The sequence below is a fragment of the Rhinoderma darwinii genome, chromosome 3 (assembly GCF_050947455.1).
Source record: "Rhinoderma darwinii isolate aRhiDar2 chromosome 3, aRhiDar2.hap1, whole genome shotgun sequence".
In the NCBI taxonomy this organism is placed as follows: Eukaryota; Metazoa; Chordata; class Amphibia; order Anura; family Rhinodermatidae; genus Rhinoderma; species Rhinoderma darwinii.
Window position 1 is genome coordinate 60423597 of NC_134689.1, and position 26697 is coordinate 60450293.

At 42.7% G+C, this 26697-nt stretch overlaps 1 protein-coding gene across 1 annotated transcript in view; it reads right to left on the reverse strand.

Annotated features, from left to right (window-relative positions):
- Window positions 1-26697, reverse strand: part of LOC142750369 (uncharacterized) — a 193196-nt gene that overhangs the window by 118428 nt on the left and 48071 nt on the right. The window contains exons 7-8 of the mRNA XM_075859368.1: window positions 2740-2898; window positions 154-309 (exon numbers count right to left, since the gene is read on the reverse strand). Of these exons, the coding sequence (XP_075715483.1) occupies window positions 154-309; window positions 2740-2898 (315 nt within the window). The remainder of the gene's footprint in view (window positions 1-153; window positions 310-2739; window positions 2899-26697) is intronic.

The window sequence follows — 26697 nt, forward strand, 5'->3', positions numbered from 1 at the left end:
GACAGTGCAGATCTGTGACGTCACTCACAGGTCCTGCATCGTGACGGCCACATCGGCACCAGAGGCTACAGTTGATTCTGCAGCAGCATCAGCGTTAGCAGATAGGGGTTGCAAAATCTGGTGACAGAGCCTCTTTAAGTACTTTATAGGTACCTGGGTAATTGGCAATTTGGTGTTGTGAACCATGGTAGAGACTTCAGAGGTGGTACAAGCAGAGCAGACATCAGTCTCAAGGTTATCCGGAAGGGGCTGGTTACAGGAAAGACACAGTCTGTGTCTGGACTTCCTAGATCTCTTCCGACCAGACATCTGTAAGACAGAATCTAAATTCAGCTTAGGTAAACACTAACATTGCGCTAGGAACTTAGAGAGGTCCTCATCTCACCGAGATATCTTAGCTACAGAGGAGGTCTGCTGCCTGGCAAATAGAGCTACAGAGAAACCTAGTCAGTAGCCTCATATTGCAGGGGGAACGCCAGGGCCTGTGGAGAGTGACGGGACTGCCACGTGGGAGGAGCAAGATGGAGCTTGTAGGAGACCAGCCACAGCGTTTAAGGAGCACCAAGATGGTTCCGGTGCTCGAATCCAATAGGACAAGCGTCGGCGCGGAAATGTTATCACTCGCATCAGAGATAGGTAGTACCCCGCATTCCGCATATTTTCAAATTCCGCTTGACTTCTGCCATATACCCGAGTTTGGGGCACCCTATTGGTCCGCAGTCTCCTCAATGCCCGCCCAATTCACTTTTGGTTTGCGCCTCAATTCCCACCCCATTCACTGTTTCAATACCTACACGCGCCAGCTCCAATGGTAGTATATGCAGTGATTACAGAGGTTACGTATATACAGTGGTTACATATACAGTATACAGTGATTACGGGGGTTACATAAATACAGGGATGATAAGGTTTAAATAAATACAGGAATGATGGGGGTTGAATAAATACAGGGATGATGAGGGTTAGATAAATACAGGGATGATGCGGGGTTACATAACTACAGGGACGATGGCGGCTACATAAATACAGGGATGATGAGGTTGCATAAATACAGGGATGATGAGGGTTACATAAATACAGGGTTAATGGAGGTTACAAAAACACAGGGATTATGGAGTTTACATAAATACAGAGATGATGGGGCTTTATATAAATACAGGGATGATGGGGTTTACATAAATATAGGGAATACAAGGGTTACATAAATACAGTGATTACGGGGGTTACATAAATACTGGAATGATGCCGTTACATAAATACAGGGATGACAGGGGTTACATAAATACAGGAATGATGGGGTTACATTAATACAGGGATGACAGGGGTTACATAAATACAGGAATGATGGAAGTTAAATAAATACAGGGATGATGGCGGTTATATACAGGGGGCTATTGAAGTAATAATTCGAATACAATGTGGTAGCTGAGAATTGTTGTCCTATTATAAGCGGACTGCAGTCGCTGTCTGCTTTCACTTCTTGAGGCCTCATTTACACGAGCGTAATATACGCGCGTGCGACGCGCGTGCTTTTCACGCGTGTCGTACGCACCTATATTACTCTATGGGGCAGTTTAGACGATGCGTGAATTTTGCGCAGCGTGAGTGTGTTGCGTAAAACTCACGACATGTTCTATAATCGTGCGTTTTTCACGCAACACGCACCCATTGAAGTCAATGGGTGCGTGAAAACAACGCATGCCACACGGACGCTACTGCGTTGCATGCGCGAAAATCACGCAAGAGCTGTCAAAAGGATGAATGTAAACAGAAAAGCACCACGTGCTTTTCTGTTTACAAACATCCAAACGGAGTGTCAAATTAGAGATGAGCGCACCGAACTTCACCGGGTTCGGCCGAACTCGTTTTGACCGAACCAGGCAAAAAATGTTCGGGTACGCGACGTCAGGAGACAGTCACTGCCCACGGTGCTGAAAGACTTAAACTGTTTCAGCACCATGGGACAGTGACTTTCGATCACAATATTCATATACGTGTAAAAAAAAACAGAAGTTCGGACTTACCGATAAGTCCCGGCTCCTTCCTCCAGTCCGACCTCCCGGGATGACAATTCAGGCCAAGTGACAGCTGCAGCCAATCACAGGCCAAGCACAGGCTGCAGCCAATCACAGGCTGCAGCGGTCTCATGGACTACCGCGTCATCCTGGGAGGTGGGGCCGGATGACAAGAGAGGGACGCGTCACCAAGGCAACGGCCGGGAGACCGGACTGGAGGAAGCAGGCAGTTCATGGTAAGTTTGAACGTCTTTTTTTATTCACAGGTTGGTGTATATTGTGATCGGCATTCACTGTCGAGGGTGCTGAAAGAGTTACTGCCGATCAGTTAGGTCTTTCAGCACCTTGGACAGTGACGGGCGTCGACTAGCCTCATCTCTATGATGGCGGCTGCGCGAAAATCACGCAGCCGCGCATCATACACGGATGACACACGGAGCTGTCAAATGCCTTTTGCACGCGCAAAACGCAGCGTTTTTTGCGCGTGCAAAACGCACACGCTCGTGTAAATCAGGCCTTAGTGTGGTGAATTCTCAGTTGCATTGCTTAGACTCTGTAGCGGGGCTTGATACACTGACAGTTGAAACAAATGATATGACTACTTTCACCATCAGACCGCATTGACATTTTAATAATGTGTGTTTGCTCATAATTTAGAATTAATAAAAGTAACGTTTTACGTTCACCTTAAGTACTTGATAAGTACCTGGGAAACAGGGGTTACCTTATTTGCCATTGGCAATTTGGTGTTTTGAACCATGGTAGAGACTTCAGGGGTGGTACAAGCAGTGCAGGCATCAGTCTCATGGTTATCCGGAATGGGCTGTTTACAGGAAAGACACAGTCTTTGTCTGGACTTCCTGGATCTCTTCCGACCAGACATCTGTAAGACAGAATCTAAAATCAGCCTAGGTAAACAATAACATTGCTCTAGGGACTCAGATAGGCCCTCATCTCACTGAGATACCTTAGTGACAGAGTAGGTCTGCTGCCCGGCAAATTGAGCTTCAGAGAAACTCAGTCAGTAGCCTAATATAGCAGGGGAAATACTGGAGGTTGAACGCCGGCGCCGGAATCCAATAGGACATGCGCCAGTACGGAAATGACTTAATCTGCATCAGAGATAGGCGGTACACTCTGAGCCCGACCCCCCACCTCTGCATATTTTCACATTCCACCTGACTTCTGCCATATACCCGGGTTTGAGGCATCCTATTTGTCCAGTCTCATCAATGCCCGCCCCATTCACTTTTTGTTTACGCCTCAATGCCCGCCCCATTTACTGCCTCAATGGCCGCGCACCGCCCTCCCCGATGGTAGTATATACAGTGACTACGGGGGTTAGATACAGCGCATTCGGAAAGTCTTCAGACCCTTTAGCTTTTTTCACATTTTGTTATGTTGAAGCCTTGTGCTAAAATAAAAAAAATGCATGTTTTTCCCCCATTATTCTGCACTCAATACCCCATAGTGACAAAGTGTAAACAGAATATTAGAAATGTTAGCAAATTTAATAAAAATGGAAAACTCGCATTTTGCATGCACATAATTATTCAGACCCTGTGCAATGACACTTTAAATTTAGCTCTGGGGGCCTCCCATTTCTCTAGATCATCTTTGAAATGTTTCTACACCTTAATTGGAGTCCACCTATGGTAAATTCATTTCACTGGACATGATTTGAAAAGAAAGACCCCTGTGTCTGTATAAGGTATCACAGCTGACAATGCATATTAGAGCAAAAACCAAGCCATGAGGAGGAAAGCACTGCCTGTGGAGCTCAGAGACAAGATTATGTGGAGGCACATATCTGGAGAAGGTTACAAAATTATTTCTGCTGCACTGAAGTTCCCAAGATCACAGTGGCCGCCATAATTCTTAAATGGAAGAAGTTTGGAACAACCAGGACTCTCACTAAAGCTGGCTGCCCCACCAAAGTAAGTAATCGAGGGAGAAAAGCCTTGGTAAGATAGGTGACCAAGAACCCAATGGTCACTCTGGCTGAGATCCAAAGAGCTTGTGTGCAGATGAGGGAAACTTCCGAAAGGACAACCTTCACTGCAGCACTCCACCAATCTGGGCATTATGGCAGAGTGGCCAGAAAGAAGCCTCTCCTCAGTAAAAGACACATGAAAGCCTGCCTGGCGTTTGCAAAAAAGCACCCAAAGGACTGTCAGACTGTGAGAAACAAGATTGTGTGGTCTGATGAAACCAAGATTGAACTTTTTGGACTCAATTCTAAGTGTTATGTCGGGAGGAAACTAAGCACTGCTCATCACCTGCACAATAACATCTCTACAGTGAAGCATGGTGGTGGCAGCATCATGCTGTGGGGCTGTTTTTCAGCGGCTGGGGCAGGGAGACTGGTCAGGGCAGAGGGAAAGATGAATGGAGCAAAGTAGAGAGTTATTCTTAACGAACACCTGATCAAGAGTGCTCTGGACCTCAGATTGGACCAAATGTTCACGTTCCATCAAGACAATGACCCTAAGCACACAGCCAAGACAACACAGAAGTGGCTTAGGGACAACTCTGTGAATGTCCTTGAGCGGCCCAGCCAGAGCCCTGACTTAAGCCCAATCGATCATCTCTGAAAATGGCTGTCTACCAAACGGTCCCCATCCAACCTGACAGAGCTTGATAGGATCTGCAGAGAAGAAATGCAAAATATCCCCAAATTCAGGTGTGCAAACCTTGTGGCATTATACCCAAGAAGACTGGAGGCTGTTATCGCTGCCGAACGTGCTTCAACTAAATATTGAGTAAAGGGTCTAAATACTTATGTTAATGCAAATGTTAGTTTTTCCTTTTCAATAAAATAGCAAAGATCACTAACATTCTGTTTTCACTTTTTCATCATGGGGTATTGAGTGCAGAATGATGGGAAAAAACTGTGAGGGGGTTACATAAATACAGGGATGATAGGGGTTACATAGATACAGGAATGATGGGAATTATATAAATACAGGGATGGGGGTTGCATAAATACAGGGATGATGGGGGTTGCATAAATACAGGGATGATGGGGTAACATAAATACAGGGATTATGGGGTTACATACACTACCGTTCAAACGTTTAGGGTCACTTAGAAATGTCCTTATTTTTGAAAGAAAAGCACAGTTTTTTTCAATGAAGATAACATTAAATTATTCAGAAATACACTCTATACATTGTTAATGTGGTAAATGACTATTCTAGCTGCAAACGTCTGGTTTTTAATGCAATATCTACATAGGTGTATAGAGGCCCATTTCCAGCAACCATCACTCCAGTGTTCTAATGGTACATTGTGTTTGCTAACTGTGTTAGAAGGCTAATGGATGATTAGAAAACACTTGAAAACCCTTGTGCAATTATGTTAGCACCGCTGTAAACAGTTTTGCTGTTTAGAGGAGCTATAAAACGGACCTTCCTTTGAGCTCGTTGAGAATCCGGAGCATTACATTTGTGGGTTCGATTAAACTCTCCAAATGGCTAGAAAAAGAGAGCTTTCATGTGAAACTCGACAGACTATTCTTGTTCTTAGAAATGAAGGCTATTCCATGCGAGAAATTGCCAAGAAACTGAAGATTCCCTACAACGGTGTGTACTACTCCTTTCAGAGGACAGCACAAACAGGCTCTAACCAGAGTAGAAAGAGAAGTGGGAGGCCCCGCTGCACAACTGAGCAACCAGACAAGTACATTAGAGTCTTTAGTTTGAGAAATATACGCCTCACAGGTCCTCAACTGGCAGCTTCATTAAATAGTACCCGCAAAACGTCAGTGTCAAGTAAAGAGGCGACTCCGGGATGCTGGCCTTCAGGGCAGAGTGGCAAAGAAAAAGCCATATCTGGCTAATAAAAGGAAAAGATTAATATGGGCAAAAGCACACAGACATTGGACAGAGGAAGATTGGAAAAAAGTGTTATGGACAGACGTATCGAAGTTTGAGGTGTTTGGATCACACAGAAGAACATTTGTGAGACGCAGAACAACTGTGTCAAGCATGGTGGAGGTAATGTGATGGTCTGGGGTTGCTTTGGTGCTGGTAAAGTGGGAGATTTGTACAAGGTAAAAGGGATTTTGAATAAGGAAGGCTATCACTCCATTTTGCAACGCCATGCCATACCCTGTAGACAGCGCTTGATTGGAGCCAATTTCATCCTACAACAGGACAATGACCCAAAGCACACCTCCAAATTATGCAAGAACTATTTAGGGAAGAAGCAGGCAGCTGGTATTCTATCTGTAATGGAGTGGCCAGCACAGTCACAAGATCTCAACCCCATAGAGCTATTGTGGGAGCAGCTTGACTGTATGGTACGCAAGAAGTGCCCATCAAGCCAATCCAATTTGTGGGAGGGGCTTCTGGAAGCATGGGGTGAAATTTCTCCCGATTACCTCAGCAAATTAACAGCTAGAATGCCAAAGGTCTGCAATGCTGTAATTGCTGCAAATGGAGCATTCTTTGACGAAAGTAAAGTTTGAAGGAGAAAATTATTATTTCAAATAAAAATCATTATTTCTAACCTTGTCAATGTCTTGACTATATTCAACTAATTTGATAAATATTTTTTGTAAACTGTCTGAAGAAGGGGCCTCTGTGCTCTGAAAGCCACATATAGAACTTTTATGGTTAGCCAATAAAGGTATCATACCTATTATACTTTTGTCTTTTTTGACACAAAAGTATTTAACATTTCATATTGTCTCTGGCTAACACGGTACTACACAATTTTTTACTGTACTTCGATAAATATAAGTGTGAGTTTTCATGGAAAACACAAAATTGTCTGGGTGACCCCAAACTTTTGAACGGTAGTGTAAATACCGGGATGATGGGGGTTACATAAATACAGGAATGATGGGGGTTACATAAATACAGAGATGATGGCGGTTATATACAGGGATAATGGGGGTTATATACAGGGATCATGGGGGTTACATACAGAGATCAAGGGGTTATATACAGGGATGATGGGGGTTGTATAAACAGGGATGATGGGGGTTATATGCAGGGATGATGGGGTTATATACAGGGATGACGGTGGTTATATACAGAGAAGATGGGGCTATATATACAGGGATGATTGATGAGGGCGGTCATACCTCAAACCAATTTATATGGCAGAAGTGAAGCGGAATGCGAAAATATGCGGAGTGCGGGGGTCTGGCTCAGAGTGTACTGCCTATCTCTGATGCGGATGACATATTTCCGCACCGGCGCTTGTCCTAATGGATTCGGGCGCCATCGTCCCTGTATTTAGGTAACCTCCATCATTCCCTGTATTTATGTAACCCCCGTAATCACTGTATATATGTAACCCCCGTAATCACTGGACATATATATCCCCCGTAATTACTGTATACCATCGTAGCGGGTTGCGCGTGGGCATTGAGGCATAACATGAAGTAAATGGGGTGGGCATTGAGGCATAAACAAAAGTGAATGGGGCGGGCATTGAGGAGATTGTGGCTGTAGTGCAGAACCCGCTGTCACTGGATTTGTGTGTGCCGCTGACCTGATGGATACAAGTTTTAGCGCCAGATACAGCTGCTCTGTATACAGGACACAAAGCAGCTTTATCTGAAAAAGTAAAAAATTATTTTTAATAACAAGTAATAACAAAGTGATACATTTTTATTAAAAAATAGTTTTCAATGCTGTACATAAACTTTAATATATTGTGTCAGGTGTAGTATTATATACTTATTACATATTGATAGTTATTATATGTTTTGAAGTATACTATACTGTGTTTCTATATTTTATATAGAAACTGTGTTTTATATCTAAAGTGATTTGTGTTAGTAATAAACTTGAATTATGTACTATTAGGGTATGTTCACACGGCTTAGAAAAATACGTCTGAAAATACAGAGCTGTTTTCAGGCAAAAAACAGCTCCTGATTTTCAGACGTTTTTCTAGCAACTCGCATTTTTCACGGAATATTTTACGAACGTTATTGGAGCAGTTTTTCAATGGAGTCAATCAAAAACAACTCCAAAAACGTCGCAAGATGTGACATGCACTTCTTTATCGCGGACGTCTTTTTACACGCCGTATTTTGACAGTGACGCGTAAAATTACACCTCGTGGGAACAAAACATCGTAAAACCCATTGAAAGCAATGGGCAATGTTTGTAGGCGTATTGGAACCGTTTTTTCAGGCGTAATTCGAGGCAATAGAAAGCTAGTATATAAGGGAAAAAGGAGAGAAATTAGGCATAACCCTAGAAATCCTAATAAAAGGAGGTAGTGATAGTAGCTGATAATATTCAGCGAAGCCACATTGCACTCTTATACATTGGAGAGCCAGTGCCTTACTCTTTTTTATTTATTATTGTGATATATTGCAAAAGAATTGTGTTATACTGTGAACTAAGATTTGCGGACAGTAACATGTCTGCGGTGAAGTGTTGTGCTCTATTGTGCACCTAGGCTTTGAAGTTCAGATAGGTAGCACAATTTTATTTAAGGTTTAACACAGAATACAATTAAAAACCATGAACCTAAGTTGAATTTTTTTTTCTAAGGTATTAACCCTTTTTAATTTGACGTTCAACAACATCTGTGTGTTGTTCTAAGGTGAACGAATCATCGTGTGATCGAGCGGCGCAGATCGAAGTGTGTTCCTACTGTCACCAATTTATCAATTTCCTATCTCCTGACTAATCTAATAGGCACTTTGCTGCTGATAACATAACTACAGTGTGATTTATTTTAAAAAGATGTTTATTATTTGCACAGTTATGAGAATTTTTCTAAATATGCTAATGTGGCTCTAATAGCCAAATAGGAGGTGACTCTTTCTTTTCACTCCGGGCGGTGTAATGTTTTCTGTATGACGCTGTCCAATCAGCATACAGCTTCTCCCCCTTCCCTGCCCAGCAACACAGTGTGATCTTATAGTATACTGCTTCCATTCCCGACTGTGTTTTCACCAGGCGATATCTCCAGTTGTGTCACAGCTAGAATATTAGAATCTCCTCTTTTATATGCCACCAGAAGCGCTGTTCTAGGTAGTCCACAGCCTGAGATTTGGCTGTTTGAAGTGATCCCCTCCAGCTTTAGTTTCACACTGTGTTAAGCAGCTTCATGCTGATAGGAGAAGTCAGAGGCTGTGAGGAGAATCGCTGATGTTACCTCCCAGTTGTCAAATAAAGGCTAATTTACATATTTAGAAAAATGCTCATAACTTTGCAAATAATAGAAACGTTTTGTTTTTTTAAAACGAATCACACTGTAGTTATCAGGAGCAAAGTGCCTATTAGATTAGTTTGGAGATAGGGAATCTATAAACTGGTGACAGAGTCTCTTCAAATGTTTTGTCTTGCCAAAATTGATGTACATTTTCCAGACTCTGCCCATTAATGTTCCGAACTCCTATTTCTTCTCTCTCAAAATAAATTTTTCCTCCTTTATCTGGAGGTCTAAAAAGTCCAGAATTGCTTTCAAGACACTTTCAATACATGATAGAAAGGGAGGTATAGGTCTACCGAGTCCTGGATTGGCTGAGTAATACATATCATAATCTTTGGACTCAAATAGAGGAAACCAGTTCCCCGCTACCGCTCAGGTACTTGGTACCAAACTGCGGTAACTTATCTCTCCCAGGCACACCAACTATAACTCTGTTGAAATCTACTTTCCTGATATGGAAATCGATCAATACCTCTTTTCCTCTCACTTCCTTCCCTTCACCAATGCTTCAAATAAGAGATTTATCATCTAATATTGGTAATAACAGTGCCGATCTCAATATTGCAAAATGTAAAGCCTAAGGCTACATTCACACAAACGTATCAGATTCACGCGCGTGAAAAACTGAATCTGGTCCGTTATGCATAAGTGTGCTTTGCGAGGGGCATGCGTTATTTCCGCACTCGCAAAGCACATCTTTTAAAAATATATATATATTTTCAATTGAATTGATGCGTAAATCACGCACAGCACACGGATGTGCGTCCATGTGATGTGCTTGATTTTCACGCACCCATTGACTTCAATGGGCGATAGGTGCATGAAAAACGCACCAATATAGGACATGCAGTGAGTTTTACGCAAGGGACACACGCTGCGTGAAAACTCCTGCCTGTGTGAACGGCCCCATTGAAATCAATATGTCCGTGTGCTGCGCGTGATTTCCCTGCGCAGCACACGGACGCTATTCACGTTCGTCTGAATGAACCCTTATACTACGTTATTAGAATCTGGCTTTATACCTTCGCTTCAGAAAATGTGTGCTCTATTAGAAGTGCCCAGATTTAGCTTCTTACTCTATAATAGATGCCAACAGATCACCATTCTGGTTTGAATCTTTATTTTTAGTTCAACTCCCCATAACCGAAGTCAAGTCATCTCTTGCACATATAAAAAAATCATTATCACGTTCCTGTGTGGATGCCCATCTATTACCATGTATTAAAGCTTGGAAGAACGATCTTGATAAAGTGCTCACTGATACACAAATTAATACTATGCTCCTAGCTCCTAATCTGGATTCGAGATTTGTCAGAATAAAGGAGAATGCCTTTAACCCCTTCAGGACTGAGCCTGTTTTGGCCTTTAGGACGAAGCCGATTTTCAAACAAATCTGACATGTGTTACCTTATGTAGTAATAACTTGGGAATGCTTTAACCTCTCCAAGTGATTCGGAGATTAGATTGTTTTCTCGTGACATATTGTACTTTATGTTAGTAAAAAAATTTGGTCGATTAATTTTATATTTATGTGTGAAAAACACCAACATTTTGAGAAAATTTGCAAAAAATTTCATTTTTCAAAAATGAAATGTATCTGCTTGTAAGACAGATAGTAATACCACACAAAATAGTTACTATTTCATATATCCCATATGTTTACCTTATGTTTTCATAGTTTTTTGAACATTATTTTATTTTTCTAGGACGTTACAAGGCTTAAAACTTTAGCAGCAATTTCTCATATTTTCAAGAAAATTTCAAAAGCCCATTTTTTCAGTGACCAGTTCAGTTCTGAAGCGGCTTTGAGGGCCTTATGTATTAGAAAGAACCCATAACTCACCCTATTTTGAAAACTGCACCCCTCAAAGTATCCAAAACAGCATTCAGAACATATTTTAACCCCATAGGCGTTTCTCAGGAACAGAAAGCAAAGTAGAGATGAAATTTACAAATTTCAATTCTTATTGCCAAAATTCATTTGTAATAGTGTTTTTCTGTAACACAGAAGGTTTTACACGAGAAATGCAACTCAATATATATTGCCCAGATTGTGCAGTTTTTTTTAAATATCCCACATGTGGCCCTAGTGTGTTAATGGACTGAAGCACCGGCCTCAGAAGCAAAGGAACACCTAGTGGATTTTGGGGCCTTTTTTTTTTTAAATATATTTTAGACACCAAGTCAAGTTTGAAAAAAGAGTTACCCCATTTTGGAAACAACACCCCTCAATGAATTTATCTGGGGGTATAGTTAGCATTTTGACCCCACAGTTTTTATGCTAAATGTATTTGAATTAGTCTGTGAAGATGAAAATCGACTTTTTTTTTCTGAAAAAATATAGAAATTTTTAATTTTGACAAGGCATAAAGGAGAAATAACACTCCAGCATTTGTAAAGCAATTTCTCCAGATTACGGCAATACCCAATATGTGGTAATAAACTGCTGTTTGGACCCACAGCAGGGCTCAGAAGAGAAAGAGAGTCATTTGAATTTTGGAGCGCGGATTTTGCTGGATTCGTTTTCAGTGCCGTGTCACATTTGCAATGAACTGGAGGGACCAAAACCGTGGAAACCACACATAAGTGACACCATTTTGAAAACTACACCCCTCAATGAATTTATCTAAGGATATAGTTAGCATTTTGATCCCACAGTTTTTATGTTAAATGTATTTGAATTAGTCTGTGAAGGTGAAATTCTACTTTTTCTGAAAAAACTTAGAAGTGTTTCATTTTTACAAGGAATAAAGGAACACACCTGCATTTGTAAAGCAATTTCTCCCGATTATGGAAATACCCCACAGCAAAGCGTAGACGTGAAGGAGCGCTATTTGCCTTTTGGAGCTAAGATTTAGCTGGAATAGTTTTCGGGTGCAATGTCGCATTTGCAAAGCCCCTGAGAGACCAAAACAGTGAAAATACCGCAAAAGTGACCCCATTTATGAAACTACACCACTTAAGGAATCTATCTAGGTGTATAGTGAGCATTTAGACCCCACAAGTCTTTTTCAGAATTTATTGCAATTAGGCCGTGAAAATGAATATCAACATTATTCCCACAAAAATGTTGCATTTTTTAATTTTCACAAAGAAAAAAGGAGGAAAAAGCACCCCAACATTTGAAAAGCAATTTCTCCCGAATACGGCTATAACCCACATGTGGTCATACATGTTTTTTTTATTAGAAATTAATTAAACCTTGCTGAACTGATCCATTTTTTGGTTTTTCATTTTCGTTTTTCACTCCCCGCTTCCAAGAGCCATACAGTTTTTATTTTTCCGTCAATAAAGTGGTGTGAGGCCTCATTTCTTGCGGGACCTACTGTCGTTTTTATTGGTACCATTTTTTGTTACGTACAACTTTTGAGCACTTTTTATTAACATTTTTTAGAGATGAGGTGACCAAAAAACAGCAATTTTGGCGGTTTAAATTCTTTATTATTTACGGCGTTCACCGAGTGAGTTAAATAATGGTATATTGTAATACTTTTATGGACGCAGTGATACCAATTTTGTGTATATTTTTTACATTGCTGTAGTGAAAAAATTAGGAAAAGGGTTTTCTTTTGGAATTTAAATATTTATTTAATAACTTTATTTATTTTTTTACACATTTTATTAGTCGCCCTAGGGGATTTGAACCAGCGATCATTAGATCACTGGTACAATACACTGCAATACCAATGTATTGCAGTATATTGTCATTTTTACAAGCTCCTGTAAGAGCTCGATCGCTGTTCCTCTCCGTTAGTCCCGGGTGTCAGCTGTAATACACAGCTGAAGCCCGCAACGTATTGCACGGGCTCAGCACGTGAGCCCGCTCCATACATCCCCCCCGCACACCACAAAATGCTATTAAGTTGTGGTGCACGAAGAGGTTAATGCGCAACCGGTGGTGCGGAGTGAAAATCAAAATTTTCCACTGATATGCCATTTGAGTGCACAATATGTTTTGCCCAGTTTGTGCCACTGAAGACAAATACCTCATAAAATATGAATCGGGTTCTCCCGGGTATGTCGATGCCAGATCTGTGGACGTAAACTGCTGTTTGGGCACTCTGTAGGGCTCAGAAGGGAGAAAGCGCCGTTCGGCTTTTGGAGCGCAGATTTAGCTTGGTAGTAGTTCTGTTTGGCGTTTTTGCTGATATTTCAGTTTATAATGTGTGGGCATATGTAAGCTGCGCGGAGTACATCAGGGTATAATAAGAGGGTATAATAATAGGGTAAATAAATAATAATCTGTAGACATGTGGCCAGTGATAAATAGTGCCCAATCCTATCTGTTTTTGGACACTGCACATTTTGCATCGCCATATTCTGAGAGCCAAAACTTTTTTAATTTTTCTCCATCGGAGATTTGTGGCGGGATAATCTGTAGTTTTCATTGGTACCATTCTGGGGTACATGCGGTTTTTTGATCACTTTTTATTACATTTTTTGGCAAGCAAGGTGACCAAAAACCAGCAATTCTGACAGTTTTTTATTCTTTTTTTTTTTAGGGCGTTCACCCTGCGCTATAAATGACAATTTTACTTTATGCTGCGGTTGATACGATTACGGCCATACCATATGTATATAGTTTTTTTTACGTTTTGCAGCGTTTGCGCGATAAAATCACTTTTTTATAAAATCATTTATTTTTTGTGAAAGATGCAAAAAAAATTTTATCGCCAGAGAAACGGGTAACTGGATTTGGGGTTCCAGTACAGCTGCGGAAGGGCAGGCTGCCACGGGTAACACAGGGGCGGCCACCTGCAGGGCATGCTCCTGCTGGTAGACTCTCTGGGCCAGATCCTGCACAAATTGGGTGAAACCCTGCATTTGCTCTGTTAACCCTACCAAAGGGTCCATGGCAAACTAAACCAGACAACAGGGAAGAGCAGGTAAAAGGTCTGTAATTATGTCATGAACAAATGCACAGTAAACAGTATAGGTCCCTGTTCTTCCCAAACCTCTGTCCCTACCTACTTGTACGACCCGACCTAAACGACGGCGCACAACTGGGCGGCGTTCCCTATACTAAGACAAAAAAACAGATTTTGACCCTGGGTAGTCAGCAGGTACATTACATAAAGTCAATAGAGGGAATGCCTGCAGGCAGACAGAACCATTTTCCTGACCACCCAAAAGTTGATAGAGAGTAAATTTTATTAACAAATTTTATTAAGCTACGTGTAGCACAAAACAGACCACATATAACAGTTTCAAATTATCACTGCCAAGGACCGAAGTTATAGTGAAGGCAACCAGCTGGAGGGGCCAGCAAGGTATTAAACAGTCAGAAATAAATGCCGGCTGACAGTCAGTCAGGAGGCAGCGTGCCACACTTAAAGTAGGGCAATAGATTCGGTTAGGCAGGAATTAAAAACACTTAGAGCCCCCCCGACATGTTTCGCTAACTAGTAGCGTCCTCAGGGGTACACGGGGCTAATGGCGGCGCCGCGAGAAAACTGCTCCTCTTATGGGAGTATAGGATGACGTGAGGTGGGTGTGTGGATGGCCGCCAATCGGGCGAAGGCAGACAACAAGAGCAGCATAGGAGAGTAAACAGCCAATTAGGAGCCATGTATGAAGCAGCCTATGACAGCCGGAGAGCTGCGCAGTAGTATATACAGAGGTGCCGAGATCGTTAAGAAACGGCACGTCTGCGCAGTGGAACAGCTGAGGGACTTAGAATAGGGCAGGACAGAACAAGAACATAGTGAGGCATAAAAGATCGGCGCAGGCGCTATAAGAGCCAGGCCGAACTTAGTGCAGAGAACAGCCGACAGGCGCCACAAATCCCCCAATGCCGTGTAGGGAGAGAGAATGCAAAGAATGTGGGCGCCTGCGCAATAGCGCAGGGAAAGAACTTAGAGTAATGCCGAGTCGGGAGAAAAAATGACAGGTCAGCGCAGGCGCAATAAATGTCCATCTGGACTTAGCACATATGGTGATGTCAGACCTGACATCAACACCGATTCAGGGCAGAGTGACTGCATCTGCGCAGTAGGGCAGGATAAGAACTTAGAGAATACACCGAGTACAGGGAGGACACAGGCACTCGGCGCAGGCGCTGTAGGCGTCCCCCTCGACTCAGTGCAGGGATTGATGTGCATCCACCCGTCAAAATGTGACAGTGGACGCACAACCAATCTCACAGTAGTTATTAAGAATAAAGTACCTGAGCCATAAAAACAGAATTATACCAAGACTGCAGGGACAATGTCAATTCTGAAAACAGAATTATACCCAGACTGCAGGGACGATGTCAAATATGCGCAAGCATCGTGGGTGTCCCTCCTTATTACACCCAGCACAAAAATCACAACATCTGCCCCCCGCTCTGGTAAGGCAGTAAATGCCTGCATACATGGCCCAGATATAAAGCCGCACACACAGAAAAAAACCCCCATTTTCACCAGTACAGCACCATGAAGGAAATCCATTACAGTACAACAGTTAATAAACGCCGCCATATTAAAAGAATATACATGGTCAAATGTTAGGACAGTAATCTATTGCCCTACTTTAAGTGTGGCACGCTGCCTCCTGACTGACTGTCAGCCGGCATTTATTTCTGACTGTTTAATACCTTGCTGGCCCCTCCAGCTGGTTGCCTTCACTATAACTTCGGTCCTTGGCAGTGATAATTTTAAACTGTTATATGTGGTCTGTTTTGTGCTACACGTAGCTTAATAAAATTTGTTAATAAAATTTACTCTCTATCAACTTTTGGGTGGTCAGGAAAATGGTTCTGTCTGCCTGCAGGCATTCCCTCTATTGACTTTATGTAATGTACCTGCTGACTACCCAGGGTCACAATCTGTTTTTTTGTCTTAGTACTGCTGGGTTAATTACCTTTATTCTCTTGACCCTGTTCCCACTGTAGGAACATCTCTTATATATTTCTTTCTATCTATTGGTATGGCTGGTTTTTTGTCTAAGAAGCCTAGTATAGAGACTTTATCTGCTGAGGTGGCATATGTCTTTTCCACCGATAATATTCCATCACACCAATTTGACGTCCATACGGCGTTCAGAGACCTGCAAAAAACCTATCAAAAATTTGTACGATCATGCTGGGAGATAGCCAGTCTTGAGACTAATGTACAACAGAAAATTGATTATAGGGGTTTAAGAATCAATATTACTCCGAATTCATACCGTGACGATACTGCTTTTACAAAGGGGTGGGAGGACCTTCTTACTGAAAGCTCCTTGCGGATGCTTCATTATCTGCTAGAATTTGAAAAACAGAGTCACACCAAAATTGGCGCTCAGCTTGAGAAGGAAATAAAGGATATACAAGTTTTTCAGTCCTGTCCTGAATTTGGTACTTTAGAGGCCAAATTGCAAAAAAACATCGAGAAATTACAGGGGGAAATTAAGGAACGAAAACATCGGAAATATATCCGTGACCGGAGGGATTTTGATATAGGGCAAATATATACTTATAAAACACGCTTTGTCCCTATCCCAAAACGGACCACTGTGTATACTGACTTTTCGGAGTCTGATACCTCTGGTACTGAACTGTCTGCATCCACTATTGACAGCCCGAGATTAGGCACCAAGCGAAAGGTCAGGAATACTAAATCCGGTTTTTCAAAGAGAACACCTACCCTATCAAAACAGCCCCCTACGGAATTTCAGAGCAGACATAGACCATGTCCACCTGCGGTCTCTCATTCGTCTTCTATCTTATCTATACCTGTTCCAACCTATGCCCAAAATGCAACAAGCATGGTGGGCAATTCCCATCTGCCCATTCCAGGTGTGGCTCTGAACGGCAGGAATGGCACTACCAACACCACTATGGGGCCTTCCACCACTTTTCCTTTTTTAGGACCACCCAATCTGCACTGGGGGCGAAAGCAATAACATCAGGTGTGCCAGACATTGGCAGTGATGACATGCAGATATTCAACCTTTCTTCACATGTACTGAACCCTTATCAGTTGACTTTGCTGCAAAAGGGACTCTCATATACTCCTGCACCTCCTTTCGATGAATTCACATGGGCAAAGGATATAAACCTCTTTGCCAGAAAACTGGCCCTACATAAACACTTTAGGGGCTCTATACAGGATGGTATGCGTCAGGATCGTCAAGAACAAAATACCCTGAGGGCTCTTGAGAGCCTCCTTCACGAGAACCAATTTGGAGCCACTGAAGCGGTGGGTCCCTTTTCCTCGTTGCGCCCTAGGTCCAAGCTTACTCCCCCCTTTTCTCAGTACGGACATATCGATGTGTTTGTTAAAATGGTCTGTAAAGATCTTAAGAAGTTGAGGGGCGATAGATCTTTGTCCTTTGGTAATCTTAACAAGGACGAGAGGTTGGCACTGGATGATCTATGTGGCAATGCAGATTTGGTACTTAAACCTTCCGATAAGGGTGGCAATATTGTAATTATGGACCGTGTAGACTATGCTGATATGGTCCATAGGTTATTGGACGATCCTGCAACGTATGCTATTCTGAGAAGCAACCCTACTGTCGGATACCTGTCGGAGTTATATGATCTTCTTACTGATGCTAAAAGTAGTGATCTTATTACCTTGGACGAATTCAAACGTCTTTATAATCCTACTCCCACTCTAGCAACTTTTTATGCACTCCCAAAGGTTCATAAAAATAAACGCCCTATCCCAGGCAGACCTATAGTGTCGGGTAATGACAATCTTACACAGGGGATAAGCCTCTATGTAGATGAGATCCTGTCCCCCTTTGTCTCTGCCCTGTCATCTCATCTTAAGGATACCAAGGACACCGTCACCAGGATCCAAGAGATCAATGTCACTTCTACTACCATGTTGGCGAGCATAGACGTGGAGTCATTATACACTAACATTCAACACGACTTAGGTCTCACAGCAGTTAAATATTTCTTGAGCACCAAAGGCACCCAATTTCAGCGACACAATAATTTTGTTCTGTCATTATTACGTTTTTTACTCACTCATAATTTTTTCACTTTCGATGCCAAATATTATCATCAGATAAAAGGCACAGCCATGGGCACTGTTTGTGCACCTACCTACGCCAACCTATTTCTTGGTTGGTGGGAAGACATTATCGTTTTTTCTGACGATCTTCTTTCTTTCACGTCACATATCTTATTTTGGGGAAGATACATTGACGACATTCTCATCCTGTGGGATGGGGATGTCAACACCTTTACTGACTTCATGTCTATGCTCAACAACAATTCTATCGGCATGAAATTCACCTACGATATAAATGACCGGGTGATTGATTTTCTTGACCTTAAGATCTCTCTGGACCCTGGTGGGGGTGTCCAAACTGATATATTCCGTAAAGCCACAGCTACTAATAGTTTCTTGCACTGGGATAGCCATCACCCTCCTGCCCTTAAAAGAGGGATACCTATTGGTCAATACCTGCGTGCCAAGCGTAATTGCTCTGATGAGCTTTCTTTTCAGAGAGAGTGCGACGGACTCTATCAAAAATTTCAGGCACGAGGGTATCCCAAAAAAATGGTTGCATAGGGCTTATGCTAGAGCTAGGGCGTCTCATAGATCTGACTTACTCTCTGACAGAGGTGCCAAATCTGCATTGCCAACATCGTCTACTGCCATCCGTTGCATTGGCACTTTTGATGTGTGTTCCTCCCAGGTGGTTGGGGTTTTGAAAAAACACTGGTCCATCCTCACTGCTGACCCTGATTTAAAAAATGTTATTCCTGCCAACCCCGCTATCACCTACCGTAGAGGGAAGAATCTACGCGATCTTTTGGTACATAGTCATTATTTGTCAACTTCTTCCAATACCTCATCCACCTGGTTAAAATCACCTGTCACGGGTTTTCATCCCTGTGGTAGGTGCTCTTTTTGCCCTGTGATGCCCAGGGTAAAGAGCTTCACTAATCCTGTGGATGGGAGGTCGTATGACATTAAGCAGTTTCTTAACTGTCAAAGTACTGGCGTTGTGTATCTAGCCAGATGTTCCTGCCCGAAGCTATATGTGGGTAAGACTCTGCAGGAATTAAGGAGGAGAGTGTCTAGACACCTAAGTACCATAAATCTTAAGGAGGATACCACCCTCTCTAGACACATGCATAGGTTTCATCCCGATAGCCCCAAGTCGCTCCAATTTTGGGCCATTGTACAGCTAAGGTTGGGACCTAGGGCTGGTAACCTGGATCGTAGGCTCCTACAGGAGGAAGCACGATGGATCCACCGTCTTGGCTCTATGACTCCTCAGGGACTTAACGAGGGGTTCACATATAGTGCTTTTCTGTGATTTTGCTGTCCCCTTCCCTGCATTCCGTATGGACGTCTCTATTTATATTCTCTATTTTTTACTTTAACAATGTATGATGCGTTGGCTTCTGTCATTTTTTAACCGCTGTATACATATCCATCTGGCCTCTCCTAACGGAGTAGGTGTGTTCTGATATATTGGTTATTTGAATTACTGTCCTAACATTTGACCATGTATATTCTTTTAATATGGCGGCGTTTATTAACTGTTGTACTGTAATGGATTTCCTTCATGGTGCTGTACTGGTGAAAATGGGGGGTTTTTTCTGTGTGTGCGGCTTTATATCTGGGCCATGTATGCAGGCATTTACTGCCTTACCAGAGCGGGGGGCAGATGTTGTGATTTTTGTGCTGGGTGTAATAAGGAGGGACACCCACGATGCTTGCGCATATTTGACATCGTCCCTGCAGTCTGGGTATAATTCTGTTTTCAGATTTGACATTGTCCCTGCAGTCTTGGTATAATTCTGTTTTTATGGCTCAGGTACTTTATTCTTAATAACTACTGTGAGATTGGTTGTGCGTCCACTGTCACATTTTGACGGGTGGATGCACATCAATCCCTGCACTGAGTCGAGGGGGACGCCTACAGCGCCTGCGCCGAGTGCCTGTGTCCTCCCTGTACTCGGTGTATTCTCTAAGTTCTTATCCTGCCCTACTGCGCAGATGCAGTCACTCTGCCCTGAATCGGTGTTGATGTCAGGTCTGACATCACCATATGTGCTAAGTCCAGATGGACATCTATTGCGCCTGCGCTGACCTGTCATTTTTTCTCCCGACTCGGCATTACTCTAAGTTCTTTCCCTGCGCTATTGCGCAGGCGCCCACATTCTTTGCATTCTCTCTCCCTACACGGCATTGGGGGATTTGTGGCGCCTGTCGGCTGTTCTCTGCACTAAGTTCGGCCTGGCTCTTATAGCGCCTGCGCCGATCTTTTATGCCTCACTATGTTCTTGTTCTGTCCTGCCCTATTCTAAGTCCCTCAGCTGTTCCACTGCGCAGACGTGCCGTTTCTTAACGATCTCGGCACCTCTGTATATACTACTGCGCAGCTCTCCGGCTGTCATAGGCTGCTTCATACATGGCTCCTAATTGGCTGTTTACTCTCCTATGCTGCTCTTGTTGTCTGCCTTCGCCCGATTGGCGGCCATCCACACACCCACCTCACGTCATCCTATACTCCCATAAGAGGAGCAGTTTTCTCACGGCGCCGCCATTAGCCCCGTGTACCCCTGAGGACGCTACTAGTTAGCGAAACATGTCGGGGGGGCTCTAAGTGTTTTTAATTCCTGCCTAACCGAATCTATTGCCCTACTTTAAGTGTGGCACGCTGCCTCCTGACTGACTGTCAGCCGGCATTTATTTCTGACTGTTTAATACCTTGCTGGCCCCTCCAGCTGGTTGCCTTCACTATAACTTCGGTCCTTGGCAGTGATAATTTTAAACTGTTATATGTGGTCTGTTTTGTGCTACACGTAGCTTAATAAAATTTGTTAATAAAATTTACTCTCTATCAACTTTTGGGTGGTCAGGAAAATGGTTCTGTCTGCCTGCAGGCATTCCCTCTATTGGCGTTCCCTATACTGGTACAAGTGAAACTGACAAACAGATAAGACAGAGACAGTACAAAATAACAAAGGGTAACCTAGGAAGTACACGGAGGAAGAGGCAGGGAAATTGCGCCGCGGACATGTCCGGGCGCAAAAGGCGGAGTCAGGCAGGGTCAAACCGCGAGAGTGCGGAAAAAACAAAAGTCAGAAGGCAAAGAAAAGTCAGGAGTCCAGCCGAGGTCAGGTCACAAGAAGTCAAAAAGCACGTCGCTCAGGGGAGTCTGAAACAAGGGAAAGCACCAGGCAAGGAAACTCTAATTACAGACAAAGGCCAACTATCCCAGGCTGAACTAAATAAGGAGAGGGCGGGAGCTCAGGAACATCAGCCAGGCTTTGATTGGCCTGACACTCCTGAGCTCCTATTGGCAGCAGACTGCCAGGCCGGGCGACGCCCGAGCGAGTAACTCTCAATGTCCTGGAAACCGAGGGAGCCGCAAGCAGAGAGTACGTGACACTAATACTCTAGCTGAAGGTTTGTAGTATAATGCTAGAATGGCAGATTTTATATAGCCCGAAATACCAAATTTCTCCAAGGTGTTAGAAAGATGTGCCCAGCTCACTCGATCAAATGCTTTTTCTGCATCCAAAGCTAATAATAAAGAGGGTATTTTGTTGTGCTCAAACCATTGAATTAAATCAATTTAAAATCTGGTACTATCAGGCGCCTGTCTCCCAACAACAAAGCCCACTTGATAATAAGAGATAAGGTCTGGAATGATGTGGAGCAACCTTTCAGATAACACCTTAGCAAAAATGTTCAGATCTGAGTTCAACAAAGAGATAGGTCTAAAATTAGCTGGGGTGTCAGGACCCTTCCCAGGTTTAGGGATAGTGACAATAATGGCAGATAGCATCTCCTCTGGGAAAGATCCATCCACCACGGCTTTGTTAAAGAGGCTCTGTCACCACATTATAAGTATATTGTACATGATGTGATCGGCGCTGTAATGTAATTACAGCAGTGTTTTTTTATTTAGAAAAACTATCATTTTTTACGGAGTTATGACCTATATTAGCTTTATGCTAATGAGTTTCTTAATGAACAACTGGGCGTGTTTTACGTTTTGGCCAAGTGGGCGTTGTACAGAGAAGTGTATGACGCTGACCAATCAGCGTCATACACTTCTCTCCATTCATTTACACAGCAGATAGCGATATAGCTATATCGCTATGTGCAACCACATAAACACACTATAACGTTACTGCAGTGTCCTGACAATGAATATACATTACCTCCAGCCAGGACGTGATGTCTATTCAGAATCCTGTCACTTCTGTAGCGTCTCTGTGATATTTACAGCAAGGAAAGCGCAATCTCGCAAGATTACGATGTAACCTGTCATTTCAAACGAGATTACGCTTGCCTTGCTGTAAATATCACAGACGCTACAGAAGTGTCAGGATTCTGAATACACATGACGTCCTGGCTGGAGGTAATGTATATTCATTGTCAGGACACTGCAGTAACGTTTTAGTGTGTTTATGTGGCTGCACATAGCGATATAGCTATATCGCTATGTGCTGTGCAAATGAATGGAGAGAAGTGTATGACGCTGATTGGTCAGCGTCATACACTCCTCTGTACAACACCCACTTGGCCAAAAAGTAAAAGACGCCCTGTTGTTCATTAAAAAACTCATTAGCATAAAGCTAATATAGGTCATAACTCCGTCAAAAATGATCGTTTTTCTAAATAAAAAACACTGCTGTAATCTACATTACAGCGCCGATCACATCATGTACAATATAGGCCACTTATAATGTGGTGACAGAGCCTTTTTAAATACAGATACTAAATGGGGCCATAGTAGATCAATAAACTTTTTATAATACACATTTATGAAACCATCAGGTCCAGGAGCTTTGAATGGTTTAAGTGAAAAAACCGCCTTAGAAACAGCAAGCAAAAATATAGGGGAGTACCCATCTGAACAAACGATGCCCTCCTTATTGGAAATACTAGAAGCCATTAATAAAGTAGCATCACAAGTAGGGAGCATGAGTGTAGAGATTACAATAATAAAAGATGATTTAAAGAGGCTCTCTCACCAGTTTAATACTTTTCTATCTGCCACCTAATCTAATAAACGCTTTGATGCTGATAACTACTGTGCTGTTTTTTTGGGAAAAATGTTTATTATTGACAAAGTTCTGATCATTTTTAGATATATGCAGATTTTTTCTAAATTCCCAACTGGGCGCTTTTTTTTTCGTTTAACCAAGTGGGCGTTCTAAAGAAAAGCGTAGGCCGCTGACCAATCAGTGTCATACACTTCTCTTCATTCATGCCCAGCTTTATTTACAGCACAGCATGATCTTGCGAGATCACGCTGTGACGAGACTTCCTCCCGCACGTCCTTCACGGTAGCGACGGGAGAATGACCAGATATCGCCTCCAGCCGTGCCAGGACAATTATCCTCCGTGCAGCAGTCCTGGCACAGCTGGAGGAGATGTTTCGTCATTCTCCCGTCACTCTGGTAAAGGAACTGCGGGAGTAAGTAACGTCACAGCGTGATCTCGCGATATCACGCTGTGCTGTGAATAAAGTTGGACATGAATGAAGAGAAGTGTATGACGCTGATTGGTCAGCATCATACACTTTGATTTACAACGCCCACTCAGTTAAACGAAGAAAAACGCCCAGTTGTGCATTTAGGAAAGATTTGCATATATCTAAACATGATCAGAACTTTGTCAATAATAAACTTTTATTTTTTTTTAAAAAAAACAACACAATAGTTATCAGCATCAAAGCGTTTTTCAGGTTAGAGAAGTATTAAACTGGTGACAGAGCCTCTTTGAGTAAAATCAATGAAAGATATACAGAAGTGGAAAATAGAGTAAGCACCCTAGAAGAAGAGGTGGTCCAGCTAATAAAAGAAGTAAAAAGTTTGTCGGATGGTACCGATACTCTCAAAAATAAAATAGTCTATAAAAGATCGGTCCGGAAGATGTAACAAAAGACTATTAGGATTCCCAGAAGAAGAAGGTAAAAATGATACTGAAACTTTTGTGCAAAATTGGTTAAAAGAGAAAGCCGGAGTTGAAAATTTGACCCCTCTTTTGGAAAAGGGAGAGCGCACAGAGTACCTGCTATCCCAGTCTAGACCTAGAGCAATTATTGCCAAAATACTAAGCTCCAGAGATAGGGATAATATTTTGAAGAAATCAAGATAATTACAAAAGTTACATTATAATGAGGCAAAAATTGCTATTTATCCAGATTATTCATATGAAACACAAATAAAAAGGCAGGCATATGGGCAAGTAAAATAAGATTGATAGAGGCTGAAATAAAATATTCATTGATGTACCCAGCAAAAATGAGAATGATACATATGGATAATTTTTTCTCTCTTAAGACTAGGTAGTAAAATGGTTAGACTCCCAAGGTTTGTGTAGCGTCCACGGCCGCGGACAGTCGGGATTACTCACCTCCAGATGGCCGCAGCCATGTATCTATGAGCGCTGCCCCGCATCTCCTCCTTAGGAGACGCCAGCGCTCACTTCTGCTCCGTTCTGCTGCGTCCCGTAGGGTGCACGCACACTCGTGCCCGGCCAAGCGTGCACTAGGGATGAACGGTGCATCGAAACTTCGATACTGTTTCGATAGTATAGCTCAGTATAGTAATACATGAATGTATGGGAGCGCGGCTGCGGCTGTGTAATTCAGCCACAGCCCCGCTCCTGAGTCATGATAAGTTCGCGGGGATGATGCGATACGGCCAGCGCTGCACTAATGAGCGGTGGCACTGAAGACAGAACATGGCGGGCGCTCTACAAAACACCCCCATGTTCTGTCTCCAGTGCCTGAACTGCCGCTCATTAGTGCAGCGCCGGCTGCACCTCCTCATGCTGACCGCGCGCGCACTTCCTGTCAGAAGCGGGGCAATGGCTGTATTACACAGCCGCAGCCCCGCTCTATAACGGCGGAGATCAGAGAAACCTCTCATCTCCGCCGTTATTCCCCTGAATGCTGCGATCACAGCTGACGGCAGCATTCAGGAGAAAATGAGAAGGGGGGATGCCCCTGGATCGCGTCACAGGGAATTCCTGTGACGCGATCGAGGGCCATACCATATATGAGCAGACAGCTCAGGGTCTATTGACCGACCCCAGGGCTGTCTTACCATATTTCATGTTGTTAGGACATACCCAAGTATGTCCTAACAACTGCCTGTGTGCTATCTGTCCACAGGCTAATGTACTGGCACATATCTGATATAGGTCAGTACATTAAAGTTTAAAAATAAAGTAAAAACAAAGTATTGTTAAATTTAAAAAAAAATACACATTCACCTTTTTTACAATAAACATTAAAATAAGTCTCAATACATAAAATATTCACACATTCAGTAATGGCGCGGCCGTAATAACCTTCACAAAAAATGTTTTGCATCATTTATGATGTGTACGCTGTAAAAAAATGAAACACTGCTTTCATTCATTTATTAATGTGAGGCGCTAGGTGCGATGAATTTAACCTCCATGTTCCTCACATTAATAGTAATTAACCCCATCATGTACCTCGCACATTAACCCATTATGACTGAGAAACATGATGGGATTAATTACTATTAATGTGAGGCGCATTCAAAATTCATCACACGTCGCGCCTCACATCAGAAAACGGAAGAATTTTTTTTAATTTATTACTGTTGGCAAAGTATCGAAATTGGTATCGAAATCGCAATACTAAATGAAGTATCGGTATCGAAGTCCAAATTCTGGTATCGTGACATCCCTAGCGTGCACACATGAAAATAATCATCAATTAGCCCATGATCACCCTGGACTATAAGAAGGGGCCTGCCCCTTTACTTCTTGCCTGAGCGTTGTTGTGTTTACCCGTGTTAGTTTTGCAAATGGTTCCTTTGTGTTATCCTGTTCCCAGTGTTCCCGTACCTGCTACCTGTATCCTGTGCTACCTTGTTCCTGTGCCTTAGAAAGTTGGAGTCGTGTTGTGCCACCTGTCATGCCTGCTGTATTACACCACGCCTGGTGTGTGCTGACAAGCCTAGCCATTGCTACTGTCTGAATTACTAAAGGTACCCTTGTGCTTGAACAATATATTCATTGACTTGGTACACTGTTTGGCCAGCTGCTATCCCGCTACGGTGGTACGGCCCAGTGGGTCCACATACCCACAGATCATCACAGTCTGTAAAATTCTGGGGTAATTGTATGGGGCAAGCAGGACACATGCTTAGATAAGAGACTTGTTATGGTAGGACAAGTCGACAAAGGGATGGGTAGGGGAGGAAGGGTAAGATCGGTCTGGGTAAAGTAGGTAATAGGTATATTGTCATGAAGTTTAAAAATAAAGTATCTGCTATCCCATATGGGAAAGACCTTAAAGGGAAGGTGTCACGAAAAAAAATTTTTTTTATATAATATTGCTTTTAGTATGTTATTAAAATACATTTTATTTATTTGTGTTTTTGTGTTGTACTTTTTATTTTTTTATTTCTTTTACTTCTCTATGGGGGCTGCCATTTTTTTTTTTCATCTCTGTATGTGTCGATTAAAGACACATACAGAGATGGAATACGGCAGCTACCGGGCATAGGAGTCAATGAACGGCTCCCGTCTATTGCTTTTGCTCTCTGTCTCTG